At 46.6% G+C, this 20850-nt stretch overlaps 1 protein-coding gene across 3 annotated transcripts in view; it reads left to right on the top strand.

Annotated features, from left to right (window-relative positions):
• Window positions 1–20850, top strand: part of mon2 (MON2 homolog, regulator of endosome-to-Golgi trafficking) — a 36338-nt gene that overhangs the window by 12837 nt on the left and 2651 nt on the right. For 2 of the 3 annotated variants that reach the window (XM_076037979.1, XM_076037978.1), the window contains exons 12-32: window positions 702–892; window positions 1069–1150; window positions 1772–1950; window positions 3683–3795; window positions 4447–4551; window positions 4726–4806; window positions 4913–4986; window positions 5114–5204; window positions 5388–5489; window positions 10227–10337; window positions 11777–11952; window positions 12075–12237; window positions 12593–12886; window positions 14213–14411; window positions 14782–15446; window positions 16658–16801; window positions 17570–17587; window positions 18242–18370; window positions 20125–20315; window positions 20400–20460; window positions 20562–20685. In XM_076037979.1, coding sequence (XP_075894094.1) covers window positions 702–892; window positions 1069–1150; window positions 1772–1950; window positions 3683–3795; window positions 4447–4551; window positions 4726–4806; window positions 4913–4986; window positions 5114–5204; window positions 5388–5489; window positions 10227–10337; window positions 11777–11952; window positions 12075–12237; window positions 12593–12886; window positions 14213–14411; window positions 14782–15446; window positions 16658–16801; window positions 17570–17587; window positions 18242–18370; window positions 20125–20315; window positions 20400–20460; window positions 20562–20685 — 3293 coding nt within the window. The remainder of the gene's footprint in view (window positions 1–701; window positions 893–1068; window positions 1151–1771; window positions 1951–3682; window positions 3796–4446; window positions 4552–4725; window positions 4807–4912; window positions 4987–5113; window positions 5205–5387; window positions 5490–10226; window positions 10338–11776; window positions 11953–12074; window positions 12238–12592; window positions 12887–14212; window positions 14412–14781; window positions 15447–16657; window positions 16802–17569; window positions 17588–18241; window positions 18371–20124; window positions 20316–20399; window positions 20461–20561; window positions 20686–20850) is intronic. The other variant, XM_076037980.1, reaches the window with a different exon arrangement.

Genomic DNA, 20850 nt, shown 5'->3' with positions numbered 1-20850 from the left:
TGGAATCTAACTGTAAGCTTTAAGAAAAAGGAAGGTCTTAAGTCTACTCCTAAATAAACTAACTGTGTCTACCAAATAGACCACCTTGTCCATCAAAGGCTCTGTCCCTAAGCTCTCGCGAGTCAAATATAATGACCTCAGTTTTATTGGTATTAAGCAACAGGAAATTCTGTGTCATCCAAGCTTTGACGTCACTAAGAAAATATTCCAATTTAGCCAACTGATGAGCCTCATTTGCCTTAAATGACAAGAACAGCTGTGTGTCATCTGCATAAGAATGGAAACTGACGTTATGCTTTCTCTGAATGTGTAAAGCCTATTGAAAACCGCTTCAGAAATCCTTTCCAGACTTAACCAGTAAGTGTCGCCAACAGACCTATAAGGGTAGAAATGTATGAATGCAAGTTAAAGACTTGACACGAAGCACTGCACGTTTCCATGGTCAAAAAATGTTTCATACATTCGAAAGCGAACATGTAAACGTGCGTACATCGGGTTTTTTCGTGCGTAAGTATCTTTTGTACATGAGGTGCCAGGATTCTTTTTTGTTCATTATTGTTTTTATTTAGCGTCATAACTGTGCATGATGAAGTCACATAAATGGACAAATGTTTGATATCTTATAATGAATTAGTGTGAGGAAACCAACATTAAAAGCCTCCACTCACAGATTGAGTCCACTTTCATCTCTTGTCCTCCAGTCTGGAGATGCTGGACAAAGTGGAGCCTCCGTCCATCCCGGAGGGCTACGCCATGTCAGTGGCCTTCAGCGCTCTGCTGGACCTGGTACGAGGAATCACCTCCATGATGGAGAGAGAGCTGGACCAGCAGGAACGGGCCGCTGCCGAGTTCAGGGAGAACCACCCCCACCAGGAGCAGCAGCCTCCCTCTGGTGAGGGTGTTGGGAGGAGGGAGAGAGGATGGGATGGCCGGTCGGGTCCTTGTAGTGCAGCGGAGACACGACGATGGATTTCAACCTTCGTTTTGAAACCAGCGGTTGCTAGTTTGACTTGTGTTTGTGAAGTGATGGTTCCAATCCCAACTGATGCTCTTGTGTGTGACTGCCAGGGTCCCAGCAGGTGTGGGAGGAGATGGTTAGCGCCTGCTGGTGTGGTCTGCTTGCTGCTCTGTCTCTACTCCTGGATGCCAGGTACATTCACTTTCCCTCCGTCTTTTCACCGACACTCACCCTCCTCTCGGCTCTGTTTTCTGATTCAGGAGACCTCTCTCTAAACTGCTCTCCATCATTGACAACCGCAGCCACCCACTGCATCAACTGCTGGTGGGTGTGTGGGGGCGGGGTTTATGGTTGTAGGGGGACAGAGGAGCAGTTCAGTGGAAGGCTGCTCTCACTGAACTGCTCCACAGACAGGAAGGCTCAGGAGATCCTTCCTACCCAGAGCCATCAGGCTCTTAAACACCTGGTTGTGAACACATTCATGTTCTTTGCATGTTTCATTTTGCAATTCTGCATCTTACTTTTTAAACCTCTGCATCACTGGCACCGTCCCTTTTTTTTTAGCTTTTTTTTTTTTACACCTCAAATCCTTATCGTCATTATTCTGTCACTTCTTTATTTTAACAATTCTGTCACTCTATGGACTTTTTATGAACTGACTGCTGGTGACTGATGCAGCTGAGAAACTGAATGTTTTCTTTGGGATAAATAAACTAACTATCGATCTATCCTTCTATCTTTCTCTCTCTCTTGCTTTCTCTCTCTCTCTTTCCCTCTTCCTCTCCATCTCCTTCTTCCTCTCTCTCCCTGCAGCACAGATGAGGCGGCCACGGAGAGCATCCTGAAGGCGGAGCTGAGCCTGGCATGGCTATGCGGCCGTCTGGGCATGGTGACGCCGCGCGACGCCTTCATCACCGCGCTGTGCAAGGCCTCACTGCCGCCACACTATGCCCTCACGCTGCTCAGCGGCGCCCCCAGCCTCGGCAGCAAAGGTCTGCGATGCTCTGGATACTTTGACCACACTGCAGTTTGACATTAATAGCTTCTCTGTCATGCTCAGGTTTTGCTCTACTTTTAGGCAGCGCCCTCTAGACTTTCATAACTTTAAAGGGGCCCTCTTGTGGCCATTCTCAGGTTTGGCCATTTCATTTTGGTGGTCTGCTTCCAAGCATGAACAAGGTTTGTTGGTCCAAAGATTTCCTAGTTTGAGCTGTACAGGCCTCACAAAACAACCGTCCACCCCCACCATCCCAATTCCCCCTTTTCCTCCATCTGTGGCTCCGCCCAAGAGCAGCTCTCACCCCCCTTGACTAGCCAGCCAATAACAAAAGTTGAGTGCTGGTCAATAGAAAGTTGAGCTACCAGCTTGTTTCATCACAGTGACACAGAAAAACTCAGCCCACATAGAAATGCCAAATTTGTCATTTTTCATACATGCTGTGTTGTTTGGCAGGTCAGTAATGCACTTAGAAGAGCATTTTTCATCACAGAGCCTCTTCAATGTCCAATACAGCAATGCTGCTAGAGGAAGGAAAAATACTTATGTTTATTAATATTGATGTCAAGCTAATAAAGCTTCTGTTCTCCCACATGGTGAGAACACGCTGGTGCTGCCTCCTGGCCGTCTGTTTACCCACAACTGTTCAGTAGCTGAAGGTGGCAGAGCTGGGCTTGGTCGATTCCAATGTAGAGGGCGTTACAGTAATCCAGCCGAGATGTTACAAAGGCACGGATCACCTTCCCAAGGTTGCTCGAGGACAGGCAGCACTTGGTTTTGGCTAACGTTCTAAGGTGGAAAAAACTGCTTCTAACCACCGCACTAACCTGGCTGTCAATCTTAAAGGAGCTGTCAAAGATTATCCCGAGGTTCCTGAGCGAGTGCCGGATGTTGGGGGCAAGGGAACCTAAGACTTGGGGTAGAAAGGTCTGGGGAAGGTTTGCCAACAAACAATGATCTTGGTCTTGCTCTCGTTAAAGGTTGAGGAAGTTTGCACACATCCACTTCTTGATGTCAGCCAGACAATCATGGAGTGAATGCAGTGCAATTTGTCCTATATATAACAGAAAGAGGGTGGAGCCGAGTATGGAACCTTGAGGAACCCTGTGGGGGTTCTGCACAGAAAAACACAGAAAAACGCCGGCCTGCAAGTTAACACTGGAACCAGCTCAGGGCTACACCGCAGGTGCCAACGTAATGCTCCAGCCGTGACAACAGGATCTTACGATCCACAGTGTCAAAGGCTGCTTTTAGGTCTTGAAACACCAGGATCACAGGGCTTCCTGCGTCAGAGGCTAGGAGCAAGTCATTCTGGACTTGCAGGAAAGCTGTTTCCGTGCGATGAGATGGTTTGAAACCAGACTGGAATTTCTCATAAATGTTGTTGTTAGCTAGAAATGGCTGCAGCTGGACATACACCACTCGCTCATTACCTTAGACAGAAATGGTAGTTGGGAGATAAAGTCCTAAAGTTTGAGAGGATGGAGGGGTCAAGATTTTTCTTTTGATGAGGGGCTGTACCACAGCATGTTTGAAGACAGCTGGAACATAACCAGAGGAGTTAATAAAGGGGTACTTGAGTAAATAAAGAAATCTTCTTTTGCATGTTGTAAGAAAACCACGTGTGTGTGTGTGTGTGTGTGTGTGTGTGTGTGTGTGTGTGTGTGTGTGTGTGTGTGTGTGTGTGTGTGTGTGTGTGTGTGTGTGTGTGTGTGTGTGTGTCACAGCGTACTCCATCCAGGGCCAAAGTGTGCAGATCATCAGCCCCTCAAGTGAGTCGCACCAGCAGGTGGTGGCTGTGGGTCAGCCGCTCACCGCTCAGCCGCAGAGCACTGTGGTGGTGAGAACACACACACACACACACAGGCGCTGACACAGAAGCTATGAACCCGCTTGATGTTTTACCAGAACCGAACCATAGCAGAAGATACAGGATACAGAAGATTGATTAAACAAACTAAAACAAGCGGTTGTCCAGAGGTGACTGCACAAACAAAAGGTGTGGTAGGCAACAAGCAGAAATGCATCTTTTGGCGCCTTTTATAATCATATTTGTGTATTTTTTGCCTCAAGAAAAAATGTGAGCATTCTTAAGCAGTTTCTAAACTTCACTAGAAGCCATTGAAGAATGAAGCTCAGCAATACAAAGACATATTAATATTGAACAAGAGATTCGTTCTATAGCTCACCCATGGTCGCTTGATCGATCACACACAGGAAGCTGTTGAAACAAAGTTTTGTTTTCCACAAAGAGTGAGTACAAAGTGAAGAGGCTGCTTTTAAAAAGACATGTTTGTCTTCTTTAAAAGTCTCTGAGGCTTATGGAAAATTGAGAAATGGTCATCTTTCAATCATAATCATTGATGTAAAATATAAAATAGAACGCTGTTGAACTTGAACATGTGGATTTGTTTGGGTTTTCCATTTGTTTTGAAGTGCATTGTTATTTTCTTGTCCATGTTTACATTCTGAACGTCTGTCCTTCTGTCAGCTGACGGCCAAGAACATCCAGTGCATGCGGACCCTGTTGAACCTGGCCCACTGCCATGGAGCCGTGCTGGGCACATCCTGGCAGCTGGTACTTGCTACGCTGCAGGTACACACACACACACACACACACACACACACAGGCACGTCATAAATGTCTTCACCTTGTTTGTGGTTATTTCTTTGGCGCGATCCACCACCAGCAACACTCGTTGTCTGTTCGGCCATTGCTGCAGATTGTAGTTCCTCATTTTCATCTCCCCTCCAACTTCTCCTGTTGCAGCACCTGGTCTGGATCCTGGGGCTGAAGCCAGGGGTGGGTGGAGCCCTTAAGCCTGGCCGAGCCGCGGAGGGACCCAGCACAGTGAGTCTGCCCTCGTTTTTTAACCCATTGAACGTCAGGTTTTTGGTCTCGCAGCGGTTGGAAGCCATAATTGAACGAGCGGCTGCAATTGCTTTCATTTAATCAGGTGCTGACAACTGCAGTGATGACTGATCTGCCCGTCATCTCTAACATCTTGTCCAGACTGTTCGAGAGCTCCCAGTCAGTCAACACAAACAACAGACTCAAAGCCAATTGAGCAAAAACATATTATTTGTCATCACATTTATTTACCTTATTGTCTATGATTACATTGACCTAAGACATTTAATTTTTCGTGTGTGTGCAGGTATCTGGACGACGTGTCCCTCCACCACCTGATGAATGCTCTCTGCTCGCTCTCCCTGGAGGCCATGGAAATGGCTTATGGAAACAACAAGGTAAAAGAACACAAAGATTTCATTGTCTATTTTATCCCTAATGGTCAAAACTAATTCCGTGAAGTTTTTGTGCTTGTGTTTTTTTGAATTAGTACTGACCAGCTTTATCTTCCAAATCATTCACAAACAACCTATTTTCATACATTTAAACAGTTTGTTTTGTTTGACTGGTTTGCTGTCCAGGAACCTTCTCTGTTTGCCGTGGCCAAGCTGCTGGAGACCGGCCTGGTCAACATGGACCGCATCCAGATCCTGTGGAGGCCCTTAACTGGCCACTTATTAGAGGTAAAGTCTGTTTAGATGGCAATCTCTCATAAGCACCCCTCTTTACGCCTCGCATTAAAAAAATGTAAAAATATTCTTTGTGGTTGGGTCTCAGTCGGACAGTGTTTAATCAGGGTGTGGGGGAAAAAAATCATTTTGATTTCAAATCACAATTCTCACGTTGTTCGATTCAGCATCAATTCTCATTTTCAAAAAAAAAAAAAATCGATTTTCTTTCCCCCGCTCCCGGCAGTGTGTGTGTGCCTTCTGGGCTGCCGTAGGAAGAAAAAGAAACCGAGTCACCACGTGAAACCATTAGCTTGCAGACTTTGCATTTTGCTGCGGGTCTGCACTTGTCTTCCATCTCATAGAATCGCCACATGGCTGACGTAGTTGTTTTGTTTACATCTGTGGAGACGTGTGGCTGCGCGGAAACTTTCAACTTCAACAAGTCACGTCTGTTCGGAGCAGGGCAGAGATGACTGATAGAGGGCAGAAATGCACCTCTTATTTATACATTGCGAACTATAAATGTATAACGTTATTTATATATAATTATGATTATTATTACTATTATTATTATTATTGTTATCATTATTATTATTATAAGATCGGATCTGGGATTTTGAACGCATATCAGAGGATCACCGATCTAATAAAATATGCTAAATTGGCATGCCGATCTGATCATTTGGAAATTCCTAATAGTTTTTTTGTAATGTTTGAGAAGTGGCATGTTCTGGCACAGACTGGCATTTAGCCTAAGCCTATCAATTGTACTCTATTGATGTGACAGTCTGTGACGAAGGCCCGTCACTGAGGACAGACAGTGTCAGGAACTCAGCACACTATCACACGTTCAGTTCCCTCTTGTCTCTGTGGTGAGTGCACGCATCACAGTTTCTTCACATTCAACGGTTTATACCACTCCCTGTAGCCATTCTTAAAGAAAACACACAGTCTCTGATTAAGCATATTTGGTTATTTATTCGCATTCATACTTATTCTGTAGCTGTTTGTTGAGGGTCCAATTAACTGCTGTCTCTCTCCTCCACAGTCACAAGTGCTGTGTCTCAATTCAGGGTCCGCATCCTTGAAGTGCGCATTTTGAAAGGAAGTTGCGTCATAGCACTGCGCTTTTTCCCAAGAGTGCTTAGGACGCTCAAAATGCGTACTCGGAAATACGCACTCGTTTTAGCCGATTCCAAGGATGCACCGCTACTATCCTTTGCGTACTTGTGTATCCCATGATGCTTTGCGTGCTCCTGCAAAGCATCGTAGGATCCTGGAAAGTCAGCTGAAATTAGCGGCATGTACTGGTAAAGACACGGCATATAAATTTAAGTATTGAAGTTTCACATAAAGTATCCAGTTTTTAACATAGGATTTTATTTATTTGATCATCCAATGGCATCGTTAGATGGCGAACCAATGGTTAGCTTGATACTATAAAAAAAACGTCACTTCCGGGTTTGGCCAGCCGGAGGGAACGGCGGTGACGCAACGAGGAAATACGCCGAAGGCTAGACTGTCCCGAGTGGTTACCGGGGAGGCGGGGTTTGGTCCGTCCTTCTAGGCTGGGAACTAGGAATGCTAGTACTCAATAACTAAGAATGCTTCCTTCAGACAGAGGACACTCGGTCTGAAGGGGGCAGAACCTGAATTGAGACACAGCATTGGTATGAACAAGAGCTGCTCTGTATCAGCGCTCTTTATAGTTGGCAGGAAGTAGCCATCTGCACAGGTGTGCTAATAAGTGGAACATACCATGTGCGGTCCGGTAATTTTCTAATTCACTGTGTGGTGGGTTAATTCTGGGGTTTATTTTTCAGGAGGAGGAAGTAGCTGCCATCTGTATATTGTTTTCATTGTGAGAGCTATGACATAGAGCCTCTGCTTTTCTTTAATACTCTTTAATTTGTCATTTTGTTGTTTACCTCTTTCTTGTGGGTGGGTCCACGGGGAGGGGCTTGGCAGATAAAAGCCTCTGGCCCACCGGAGTTTTTTGGGGGGGGTGCTGCATTGTCATTTTTGGACGTTTGAGTTTTCTTTCACATCTTTTTGTCAATAAAGCACCTCAACCTGCTTTTGCGACTCCAGCCAACTATTTTTCTTGCAAGCGGTGACCCACTCTGTGGCACAGTCACCAAAGTTTTATTACTGTAATTTATTGTCATGGTCACTGAGTGATGTGGCAGGAAAGATTATTGTTGAATCATGTGGGTTGTGACCACTGGACTTGTAGAGACATTTCAGCAGGCCTTTAGTATATGCAGCTTCTCTAACACCAATGTTAGGTCAGGTTGACCAAGACAGTTTGGCGAAGGCATCCAGCAGCTCAGATAGGGGTTTGTATCTTTCCTTAGGGACACTGAGTCTTGAGCGCATCCAGATTGGTTGGGGAGGCGTTCAACAAATTACATATGTATCTGCTCATTGTATGCTCGTGTTTATTCATCTCCTGCTCGTGTTTCTTCCGTGGTATAAAGGACTTGTACTCGTGATATTCGGTGAACAACTGTGTCGGACACCCGCTTGTCTCGGATACCCTTGTTCCTTTCGAGAGGCCCTGTCCACACGGGAAAGTTGCCGTTTTTTTTCTTTCCCGGGGTCGAAAAAAGTCGCGTCCACACGCTGACAGATGGAAACGGAACGGTGGGGTGAAAACGATGTAATGCGTATGCCACACCGAAACGTGGCGCTGTTAACAGACGCTGACACAGCCACCGGACCCAAGATTTAGAAAGAGGGCATTTCCGCTACACGCTAAACACACAGAAAACAAAAATGGCGAGTAGCGGGGGAAAAAAGTGAGTCTGAGGTTTTGTGAGGTTTTGTAGTAATATTGCCAACAAATCTCGAAGCGCCTGCGATACAAAGACAACTCCGCTGGCCGCTATCGTTGTTTGTGCCGCTGCATGCCGTGTTTTTTCCGGTCACATGACAGTGACGGTGCGAGGACGCCATCGTTTGACAAGGAAAAGCCGTTTTCACTGTCCAGACGGCAACGATGTGAAAACGGCGAAATGGCGTTGTCAGGTTTTCCCACTCTGGGACCCGTTTTCAAAAAATCCAGTTTCGGGGGACCCAAAACGCCTAACGGTTAAATACTTTACCGTTTCCACCAAAAAAACCTTCCCGTGTGGACAGGACCTAAACACTTGCTTCTCATCAGCCAGAGTTTTAGAGCCATCCTTCCGCTCACACCGCAGAGGCGCAAAAAACGCTCCACGACAGTGAGAAGTAACTGAGCGTCAGTTTGTTAATGTTGATGTTAAAACGTTTTGCTCAAGTTAAAATTTGTGCAAACATGAATAAATCAGACAACATATTGTTGTCTTGGATTTACATTTGTGTGTTTATATTATTAGAATCACTTGATAAAACATTGTCCTTTATTATTATAAAAGCTTTTTACAATAATCTACTACTCTACTCTGATCCCGCTGAAATCCTTTGCATTGAATGAATAGAGAATCGTTTTGAATCAGAAAAAAAAAGTCTTTTGAATTGAGAATCAAGTTGAATCGAAAAAAATCGATTTATAATCGAATCGTGACCCCAAGAATCGATGTTGAATCAAATCATGGGACACCCAAAGGTTGGCAGCCCTAGTGTTGAAGCACAGACAAAATAAACTTGCAAGATATTTAGAATGGATTAGAATTCAGTCTGCCAGACCAGCACCTCAGTATGCCGACGGGGGGAAGGGTAGGTAGGAGTGGGCACTCGGGGTAGAACTATTGTGATTGAAGTAAATACAATTGTAAACACAAGTGGGTCTCCACCGCCCATACTGGAGGTGCAAGGTGAGCCCAGTGTTTACAGCCCGACAGTGCAATCTGTACCTTGCCTTTCACTCTTTTCAATTGGAGCGAGCGGAGTAACACTGCGCTGAATTCTGATTTCATCCCAAACTTCAAAGCACTTCAGAAGCAGTGTGAGTCAGAGGTGTGTAGCACAGAGACGCCACTGAACTCACTAACGCTCCCGTTAGAGGATTTTTGTGTTTGTGAAATGTTGTCAAAAGTACATTCCTTCACATGTTTTTTGCCTATGTCTTCCCTCTCTTTGCATCCCTGTGCGTTTCGCAGAAGGTAAGCTCCTCTCTTCCTCCATCATCATCGGCTCGCCCGTTGCTTTTTCTGTTCCCAGTCTGGCAAATTGGATTGGAGAAGCCACGTGTTACCCCTCCGAGCCACTGCGTGTCAATAAGCTTTGCTAGCAGTTGTTTTTTTCTGTTTGTGTATTTTTCCACAGCAGCAGAATCTTAAGTTGCACGTGCAAGGTGCTGCTGCCTTGCTTTTGTTCAAATTTTTTGCCCAGCAATGATCCTCCTCGCAGTGATGCCACATTGATTGTCCTCACTTCCAGATGCACGTAGGATTGAGGCAGTAATGATCACACAAAGCCAAGAAGACAGATGATTACATAGATACACAACGACCAACTGGGTTTCTTGCTGTCTCCTCTCAGCAGCCACACGGATCATTCTCTCCTTATAGAATCCTGGACCTGAATCTGAGAAACCAGGCTATAAATTTAAATAAAATTAAAATAATAATGTCACAGCTTTTTCACGTGTATCTCCCTGTTGAAACTGACAGGAGACCGCAGTCTCCCCGTTTGTGGTGTGGTAGTCCCCACATCCATCCCTGGTGAACATCACAGGGAGTCGCAGCTCTGCACAGCTTCAGCTTCACAATTGTCACTGTGCATTCGTGTGTGCATTTGTGGATTATGTGATGTGTCTTGCAGGTCTGCCAGCACCCGAACTCCAGGATGAGAGAGTGGGGGGCCGAAGCATTGACGGCGCTGATTAAGGCTGGCCTTGCCTACAAACACGAGCCTCCGCTGGCGCAGAATCAGGTAGTTAACAGACAGAGCGAGAGACACAATAATGAATAGTAAGAAAGTTTTCAAGGTGTTTCCACAAAGATTCCTCATAACTTTTCTGTCCTAGTGTCTGTTGGTTAGTATTCTCTTTTTTTTTTCTTTTTTTTCCCAAAAGATATGGCTGTATTATTTTTTCTTACAGTCTAGTTTTGTTGTAGTAATCAATCAGACGATCGGGATGCGTCCTCCTTCCCTGAAGTCGAAAAGCAGAGTCAACACAGTGCAGTTTTCCAACTGGGAAAATGTAACAAAAGTTCAAAGGCCGTTACCTTCACCTTAGAGAGATACATGATTGTAATTGCACTCCGGGTGTGGGCAGGAGATGCTTGCAGTGCTCAATAATGGCTAGTATGAAAATCCGCATTATAATAGTAAATTCCCTCAAGGCCACTTCTGACTATATGGGCAAGCTTTTACTGTTGCATGCAATTGTGGTTCTAGAATATGAAGGGTTGTGGGCACTGTAACTACCGCTGGCCAATCAGTAGGTCCACGCTTCTCACTGATGTGTTAAGGTGCCTTTACTACACAGTCCAAATGAAGTACCATTGAACACCATGAAAACTAGAACACAAAAATAAAAGGGTTTCAATGAGTACTTCTTAAAAAACAGTCAAATTAATATTTAACATACATTAACGGTGACAAATAGCTCATTTTAATCAAAAATAAAACATAAGTTTAAAGTTTATATAAAATTCATCAATAAAAATAAACATTATTAAAACTCATACCATGCCATTTAATTCACAAAATCAACTGTAATTGATTAAAACTCTTCAAATAAACCAAACTGAAGCTGTCCCGGCAGCGCAAATCAACGTTGATGTACAGTAGCTCAGGTGTCAAAACAACAACCGTCTTTGGCATTGTAACGCTACAAACACAGCAAACGCGAGTGCACATCGTCATATAAAAAGAATGTTAAAATTCACTTGTTGTTGACAACAACAGGTCCTGGCTGGAGCAAAGGTAATATATGTACCGTGTGCGCCCTTGACCAGTAGTAGTCTTGAAACTTTGCTCTGCGCCATCCGTTCTTCTTCGCTGTCTTTCTCACTCGCGCTGCCTCCACTCTACTCTATGTGAGCATTGCCGCTTTAAACTGTTTCTGCCTAGGTGGACATAAACATCTGCCACCAAAATAAAAGTAACCGGAAAAAACATGACGTTATCATTTACAGGCACAGTGGCCATGAAACAAACATAGACAGAGAGCAAGAAAAAAAACACAGGATGAACTGTGAAGAGCATAACTGACGACTAAAACAAAGAATATGTGAATATTAAAAAACATATGGCTATTAATCATGAGTGTTTGCCCTACTTTGTCATTGTAGCTGAAATAAATATTCAATTCTCCTCATGCTGAGCCAGTGAGTGATAGTCTCCCCACCTTCTCTGCTCCCAAGCGGTTGCAGCTTCTGCTGCTCAACCCCTTGAAGGAGTTGTCCAATGTCCTCCACGCAGACATCCGGCAGAAGCAGCTGGAGAGTGTCCTGCAGATCCTCCAGAGCCAGGGAGACGGCCTGGGGCCCGGCTGGCCCCTCGTCCTCGGTGTCATAGGAGCCATCCGCAATGACCAGGGGTGAGGCTGCAGCCGGGGGGTCTCGGCCTGACGGACGGAGACGACCACCATCACCAGTCTGAGTCTGACTGGAACTTTCTGCACTTGTCTCAGCACGTCCAACGTTCTTGTTACTCTTTCAGCGAGACGTTGATCAGAACGGCCTTCCAGTGCCTGCAGTTGGTGGTGACGGACTTCCTACCTACAATGCCTTGTACCTGCCTCCAGATTGTGGTGGAAGTAGCTGGCAGCTTCGGCCTGCAGAACCAGGAGCTCAACATCAGCCTGACCTCCATTGGGCTGCTGGTGAGAAGACAACACCTGTCCACTCCTTACTGCTTTCACCTGACAAAGTGGGAAGCTTCTGTGATGGAACAAAAAATATTTAAATACCCAGTCAAATGGTAGCGCACCCAGCAGTCAGAATATTGAATGTAGGGTTACTGAAATATGACTTGATACGACTTCAAACGCTGTAAAGTCTTACCGTTACCTAAGCTTTCAGTTGTTTTCTAGCTTAAATTGAGTGTAGCTATTGTGATAAAACATATAAAACATCAACATGCAGTTTGCAAGATTATTTCACTCGGAGTGTGTTGGTTAATTAATGGTACCACCCCCCACCACCATATTCCCCGCTGCCCCTTTGTTTCACCCACAGTGGAACATTTCCGACTACTTCTTCCAAAGGGGTGAGGCCATCACCGAGGAGCTGGAGCGGGAGGAGGCAGCTCTGCAGCAGCAGGCCGAGGAGCGAGGGGAGACCCTGAACCGCCCCTTTGACCCCGCCCCTCCCTTCGACTGCCTGTGGCTGTGCCTATACGCCAAGCTGGGCGAGCTGTGCGTGGACCCGCGGCCCGCCGTTCGGAAGAGCGCCGGCCAGACGCTGTTCTCCACCATTGCTGCCCACGGGACGCTGCTGCAGCAGCAGACGTGGCACATCGTGGTCTGGAAGGTAGCAAACAGCGTCTTAGCCTCTTCACTGTTCTGTTTGTGATATTGCAGTAATGAAGTTGTTTCTTGTTTGGAAAAAATATCCGTCACACTGAAATCTTCTCACAATTTTTTGTAATATTGAAATAGTTCAATTTAGAAGGATGAATTATCCCCAACAGTAATAAAAAGTAAAATAATAAATCCCAAGAAAACACTATATTTAGCCTTCAGGCTAGTTAGCCTAAAATGCTAACTCCTGCTAAAAGGGATGTTTTTCCTTCCTTTTTGTTTTTTTGACCTTCTACATCAGGGGTGTCCAAACTTTTTTCACTGAGGGCCACATACATAAACATACAGGAGGGGCTGGGCCACTCACTAGAAATTAGGTTTATAGCCTTAACTTTAGTGTATTAAAGTTAGAAAAATCAATTAAAAGTGGTCAAATATGTTATACTGTTGAATATAATTAAAGACAAAACTGCCTCCATCACAGCTTTCCATAAATGGATCTTTATTGATTTATTCAGAAAAAGCTTTGGTAGCTCATTCTCAGAACAGCAGCCTGAGATTTCTTCTTAGACATAAGATTTGCAGTACAGAGAAAAAACAATAAAGGGGAAAATGGGCCGGATAAATTTCAAGTTTGTTATTTAAGTTATTAGGCTTAGCAATACAGCTATTAACGTTCGTTTGAAACGGTTGTCAACATAAACAGACTGAACTGGACTTAATAACAGGAGTGCTGCATTATTCTGGTGAGTGTCAGCTGCGCTGGGTGTGTAAACCGATCAAGGAGCAAATCTGCATCAGATGAGATCAGCTGACTTTGCGTGTGCAGTGTGTACGCTGTGCACAGCGGTGTGTATTCTGTGTTAACAAGAAAAACGCATATAAGAAAGTGGTGCGCAAAAGCAGGGGAGTGACAGAATTGATGCGCATTATTGATATCTGATGCATGTGTACCTGCACATGCGTGCTTATTAACACACGGGTACTGTGGAATATATTTTTTTACTCACTTAAAGTGGGAACTGCGTTGCACTCAGTGGGAGCAGCTCCCCCTGGTGTTAAAACTAAGAAGTGCAATACACTCAGGCAAAAGTTGAAGTGCGGCTCATATTCTATTCTATTTATAACATTTCTTGCAGGCCAATTAAAAATGGACTGCGGGCCGTAGTTTGGACACCCCTGTTCTACATGTTCCGTAACAAAACCGAAAACCAGACAGATTCCGTTTGCACAGTCACAGTTGGACAAATGTGCACGTCGAATGTCTCCAACATCAAGAGTCAAACAGCTAAGGGTTTTTGTTATAAGCTCTTTATCTTGAACAAACGTCCGCCAGGTTCTCTTCCACCTGCTCGACTGTGTGCGGACGGCGTCCACCACTGCCGACAAGGAGAAAATCGAGTCAGGCGGCGGCAACATCCTCATCCACCACTCGCGTGACACGGCGGAGAAGCAGTGGGCGGAAACCTGGGTGCTGACCCTGGCCGGGGTGGCCCGCATCTTCAACACCAGGCGCTACCTGCTGCAGCGGCTAGGTGGGCAAGCAACATATCAATCTGAAGGCTTTTCCCTGCTCAAGTTGAGCCACCCCAAACACTACAGGATTGTAAACAATGAGAATTATAGTATATGGAAATAGAAGGTTGTGGGTTCAATCCCGGGCCTTTCTGTGGGGAGTTTGCATGTTCTCCCTGTGCCTGCGTGGGTTCTCTCCGGGTTTTTCCAACTTCCTCCCACAGTCCAAAAACATGCATGTGAGGTGAATTGGGAACTGTAAATTGACCGTAGGTGTGTGTGTGTAAGTGTGAATGGTTGTTTGTTTGTCTGTGTGTGGTCCAGCTGCTAAACTTAACCCCTCTACTCAATGTGGCATCCTCCCCATCCTTCCTCTGCATCCTCCTCCAGGTGATTTCTTTCAGGCGTGGGAGGTCCTGCTGGACCACATCCAGTCTGCGGCCCTCAGCAGGAACAGCGAGGTGTCTCTGGCTGCCCTCAAGAGCTTCCAGGAGGTCCTGCAGATGGCGGCGCCCGCCAAGGACTCGGAGCGAACCGGTGATGCCCTGGCTGCCGTGGGCGTCCCGCCGGTGCTCATCGACCCACTGTTGGCCTCGGGGCCCGGCAGACCACTGATGCGCTCCGATTCGCTGGTGGAGCGGCTGACGCGCTACAATGGCGCTGAGCTGCAGGCCCCGCCCCCGGGGGAGGAGTCAGCCTTGGAGGACTCGGCCCTGTGGTGGTCGGCGTGGAGCACGTGGTGCCGTACGGGAATGGACAGCACGCGCCCCCCCCCCGCCGACCTCGCCGCCCCTGCCCCCCCCGCCCAGAGGCTGTCCTTCATCCCGAGCCAGCCCTTCCTCACGGCGCTGGTCCAGATCTTCCCGGCGCTCTACCAGCACATCAAGGCCGACTTCAGCATGGAGGAGCTGCGCAAGCTGGGGGTGGTCCTGCACGGCGCCGTGTCGGTGCCCATCAGCAGCGAGGCCTCGCCCTTCATTCTGCCCTCCTACAGCGAGGCAGTGCTCACCAGCCTGCAGGAGGCAGTGCTCACCTCGCTGGACGTCCTGCAGAAGGTGGGCAGAGGATAAAACTAGTACAAAATTTCAATGTGAAGCCATGTTCAGGGAAAGTATCAAGTCCTATCTTTTGCTACAGTGTGCATGCCAGACCACTTGTGGGCGTAGGAGTAGAGTGATGTTCTTCAACGGCTAGTGCACCAAAAATAAAGGGTGAATTCCAATTCCTCCCTTAACCCTCAATCTCAACTCTCAATCTCAAAAATGCGCGCTCCCGCAAAGTGCAAGCGCTGTCCCGATTCTCAGAACGTCAAGTTGAGGGACGAGTTTAAGGGCTGTGTCGCCCTCAATATTGAGATTCTCCGGCACCACCCTTGGCAGTAAGGGCTACCCAGAAGGCTTTGCGTATTTTCGCCAAGACATCTTCGAAAAAGATGCCGATGTAAAAGCGAGTTACAAATGGAAGTATTTTCTTAGTTGATAAAGATATAAATATTCCGAAACCATTGTATTGTTTTAGTTTAAGACTTTTTTATGGATTATTGACATCGTTGTTGCGTAACATTTTTTTTTTTTTTACTTTACGATGTTTGTCAGCCGGACCGGCGGTCCCGGCTTCACGTTACTTTTATACCTCGTTGTGTAGCGAAGGAGGACTTCTTCCTTTTTCGCCGTCTTTTTCTTCTTCTCCTTCTTCTTCGTCGTTGTCGTCTTCTTGACAGACTGGACGTAGCTTTGGCGTAAGGCCGCCCCCCACAGTCTGAAGACGTAACTGCACTTAAGGGGTGTCCCATTTCTAAGTCACAAGATAGCCCTTACACTTATTTTTGAGGGCCAGAGATTGAGGGTTAAGGGTGAGGGTTGAGATTGAGGAGTTAAGGAAGGAATTGGAATTGGCCCAAAGTCAGGTGTGGAAAAAATTCCAATAATATATATATATTTCACCTAATTGGTCTAAAAAGTACTACCATTCCCTTTTGGAGTGACAGTGGATATCAGCTCAGTGAGCATCTCAACTGTTAGCCCAGGATTCACACTGACATTGAGTATCAATCAATGAAGATACGATATTGTCATTATTTGGCTAAATAAAATAATGGAAATCGAAAAAATATTGGAATAGTTCATTTAAAAACACTTTCCTCCCAATTGAAGATGCGATCAAACGTGTTGCTTGATTTTCGACTCCAGCAGAAGCAGTGTGTCAGTGTGGTGTGATGTTGTATTATTGATGACAGCGGTGTGTCCCTGCTCTCTCCCTGCTACAGGCCATCTGCGTGGGCCTGGAGAACCTGCAAGTCATGTACCCAGCCATCTTCCAGCAGCTGCTGCTCTTCGTCGAGTTCTCCTGCAAGCCTCCGCAGTTCGGCCCCGTGGAGACCAAACACGTGGCTAACGCCAAGTACAACCAGGTGGGCGGGCGGGAGTCCAACCTGGATCGGCTCTGATTGGCTTGTTTCTCTCTCTCTCTCTCTCTATTACTATTACTGTCCCTACTATGACTAAATACTATTGTCTTCGTACCTTAACATGTTTAGATTTGGATTCAGATTGGCTTCAGATTATTATTCCAGCCATTCTCACCTCCCAACCTCCATTGCTGTGTCATCATTGCTGATTATCTTTCTGTATGGGTTCATCATTCCATCAACACCCCAGTCCTGTCCTCCCTTCCTCTCTCTCCCTCACTCCCTCTGTCCTCCCTTCCTCTCTCCCCCTCACTCCCTCCGTCCTGTCCTCCCTTCCTCTCTCTCTCCCTCACTCCCTCTGTCCTCCCTTCCTCTCTCTCCCTCACTCCCTCTGTCCTGCCTCCCTACGTTCCTCCCTCTCTCCCTCTGTCCTCCCTTCCTCTCTGCCTTCCTTCTCTCTCCCTCTGTCCTCCCGCTCCCTCTCTCCCTCTGTCCTCCCTTCCTCTCTCTCCCTCTCTCCCTCTGTCCTCCCTTCCTCTCTCTGCCTTCCTTCTCTCTCTCTCTGTCCTCCCTCCCTCTATCCCCACACCGCACAACCCCCACCTCCACCCTCTCAGCAGGAGTGAGTGCGTTTTGTTTTTTCTTCCAAAAAAAAAGTCATCAAGTCATTCATCCAGTGACAAGGCTGTAAATATTGTTGCACAATTTCTTACTTTAATTGCAATTTTTCTCTCATTTTGTTTTTTGTTGGGACTCGATAACCATTTTTAGATCCAGCTGTTTGCACCGGTGAGTTCTGCAACCCCCCCCCCCACCCCTCCCCCAAAGTCGGCCAATTAAAATAAAAAAAAAAAAGTTTGACTAAGATGTGCTGGATGGCAACAGTCACACCTTCATCAGTGTCTCACTCACTCCATAGCACTCCCTACCTGCCTGCCACTAACTGCTGGTGAAGTGTGTGTGTGTGTGTGTGTGTGTGTGTGTGTGTGTGTGTGTGTGTGTGTGTGTGTGTGTGTGTGTGTGTGTGTGTGTGTGTGTGTGTGAGAGAGAGAGATTCCATCCCCTGCTGGTTGTTGGTGACATTTGTAAGCACCCACGTCTATTCATTTTTTTCTTTTTCTTTTTTGTTTTTGTTTTTTTTTTCAAAAGACACACCTTGTAACAGCAAGTCGTTAGTTTGGCTCTCATCAAATGGACCAAGTCCAACCATAGTAGCTGTAACTTTGAAGTACATCTTCTACAAAGTGTGGCTTTTAAAATCAAATCAATCCTGCTTCCACAAGGCCAAGAGGGACGAGCGCAGCTTTTCTCAAGTGTGTGTGTGTGTGTGTGTGTGTGTGTGTGTGTGTGTGTGTGTGTGTGTGTGTGTGTGTGTGTGTGTGTGTGTGTGTGTGTGTGTGTGTGTGTGTGTGTGTGTGTGTGTGTGTGTGCGTCCCTCCTCAGGCCGAGTGGGTGGCCTTGAACTACGTGCCCTTTGCGGAGCGCTCCCTGGAGGTGGTGGTGGAGCTCTACCAGAAGACGGCGTGCCATAAAGCTGTCATCAACGAGAAGGTCCTGCAGAGCATCGTCAAGGTCAGCACTCCAAGGTCACCTCACCTTTTAGATAGAATAGAATCAAATAGAATACATGTACTTTATTGATCCCACAATCTATATGCAACAACCAAACCAGAGCAGATGTGCAGAGACAGTCAGTGGTGCAGATGTCAGCAGGGTTTTAGAAATCATCAGTGCAATATTGACATTGAGTCCCGAAAAAAATTCCAGAATAGTATCTGTCACACAGCGAGGAAGAGTTCTGAAGGGTAACTCACCAGCTCACCAGTCATTTAGAGAATTTTTCTACCGGTTCGCTAGGTGCCAGCTCAGTACGATACAGCTTGGTTATCATGCATTTCCACGGGTGCCAACACAGTTCCAAGGGTTGCGGTTTTGGTACTTGCTTGGTTGGGGTTCCAAGCGTGCTGAGCAGAGACCATAAGGGTGGCATGGCAAAGTGCCGGGCACTGATTTAGTAAGAGTTTTGACAACAGCTGAAAGGGAGTCTTTCACCAAAAACCAAAACCGCCATTTTTAAATGCCACGCATGTGGATTTTTACATTTTCATGTATTAAGAACTGAAATGCGTATGAAACTGTACCATGGGCGAATGGAGCGCTGCAGACGTTTCTGTTCTCTGTGGCCGAAGAAAAAGCTCAAAGAGAGCTGGACGGATGGAGTGACACGCAATGAAAAAAATCTTCCTGGTTTTCGCCGCCAATGGCCACCGCTGTACAGCAAAACAGTGTCCAGAGAAATTTAAAAAAAAATGCTGAGCGACTACTGAAGCACCAGGGACTACAACAGTCAGAGTGGAATGAATAGAGAAAATGTTGGAGCTTTGTTCAGCCTAATGCGGATGTGATGGACCCCCGGCCCAGTGGCCAACGGGAGGGAGACGGGCTCGACTCGGCCGATGGACGACGAGAGAATAGTCAGCCACGGCAATATTTGAAAACATGCACGAGGACTGTAAGTGTATTGTGACCCCAAGCAACTTTAGTTTGAAAGCTATTTGCAACGTACAGCCGCTGAATCGTGTCGATAAACCGTTAGCCACCACCGCTAAGTCCGTGCTCGGCTTGTGTGTTGTGTTCGCTGGCAGCGAAACTTGAGACGCAGCGATTCTGACTCGTTTCCCAAGTTTCGCTCGTACGTTTCGCTCTTTAGAGCAATTTTAACAGCTGTTGCTGTTTTGTGCTTTGTGTGGGCTTAAGTTGTGCGGATATTCTTGTTTCATAATAAACAACTCTGAGACTCAAGTGATCGTTTCAGCGTCTACATTTTCTCTGCTAGGACAGCGTTTTGATACAAGTCAACAGTATTAAACGGAATCATTCTAAGCCCTACTAAAATGTCTTGAACAAAACAAAACAAAACCGCAGTCAATACAAAAAATAAAACCCATGGTTCTGGGGACACGGGAGGCACAAAAAAACGTCCCAAGGACCTTCGGTTCGCCTTGCAACCGTAACTCCGCCCACACTCAGGTAGCAACCAAGACAATGGAAATTCCTTCCAACCGAGCTGTAGCGTACCGTGAACGGCTGGCATCAACCGTGTAGTGCCAATGGAAAAAGTATTTTATTAGTTACTGTAGTTACCTAGTGGGGAAGAGTTTCAGAGAGTGATTTCTCTGGGCAGCAAGGACTTCCTGTTCCTTCAGATGACCCAGCTGTCTCAGTGTCTCCGCTATCTGTGAGTGGTTGTTTGGATTTCACGCTAGCCAGGCTAGTTTGGCTAAGGAGTGCCGCCTGACCTTCCCATTCACACCCCAACCATCCAGACTCTGCGGGTGCCACTAGGCCTGAAGTACTCGTGTCCCTCGGAGAGCACCTGGAAGCTGGCCGTGTCATCCCTGTTGAAGGTGCTGTCCATCGGGCTGCCCGTGGCCCGGCAGCACGCCTCCTCCGGCAGGTTCAGCACCATGTGGCCTGAGCTGGCCAACGCCTTCCAGGACTTTCTCTTCACCAAAAGGTATTTTGGATTCTAATAGGTTTGCTCTGCACAAACAAGAAAAGAAAAACATTGCAGTGAGCTGATGGTGGTGGCTCTCCACAGCACACCTCCAGACAACCTCTCCATCCAGGAGTTCCAGAGCAACGAAGCCGTGGACGTGGAGGCCAGTAGACCCAAAACAAAAACCTTCGCGATCGCATTGTCTGGCAGCCGCCATCACACTTGTTTCCTCTTATTTTTTTCTTTCTTTCTCCTTCTTTTCAGGTGGTCCAGCTCATCAGCACAGAGATTTTACCCTTCGCCAATTTCATCCCCAAAGATTTTGTTGGTCAGATCATGGCGATGCTCAACAGAGGATCCATCCACTCACAATCTGCGTCCTTCACAGGCAAGTCTGCACATTAAATGAGGCCTTTTAGTGTCTACTGCCCTTTGGAGGAGGACCTGCGAGACTCTTCAGAACCCTCAGACCCCTCACAGGTCTCAGAGTCCTCAGGGGGTTGCAGGAATATGCGAGGTCTGAGGTGTCAGTGGGGTTTCTAAGGGAGGTCTG

The sequence above is a fragment of the Nelusetta ayraudi genome, unplaced genomic scaffold, assembly GCF_046127955.1.
Source record: "Nelusetta ayraudi isolate G7.1 ecotype Tasmania unplaced genomic scaffold, CSIRO-AGI_Nayr_v1 ptg000053l, whole genome shotgun sequence".
Taxonomy (NCBI): Eukaryota; Metazoa; Chordata; class Actinopteri; order Tetraodontiformes; family Monacanthidae; genus Nelusetta; species Nelusetta ayraudi.
The sequence above is the reverse complement of the archived record's forward strand: the minus strand, read 5'-3'. Positions and strand labels throughout refer to the sequence as shown.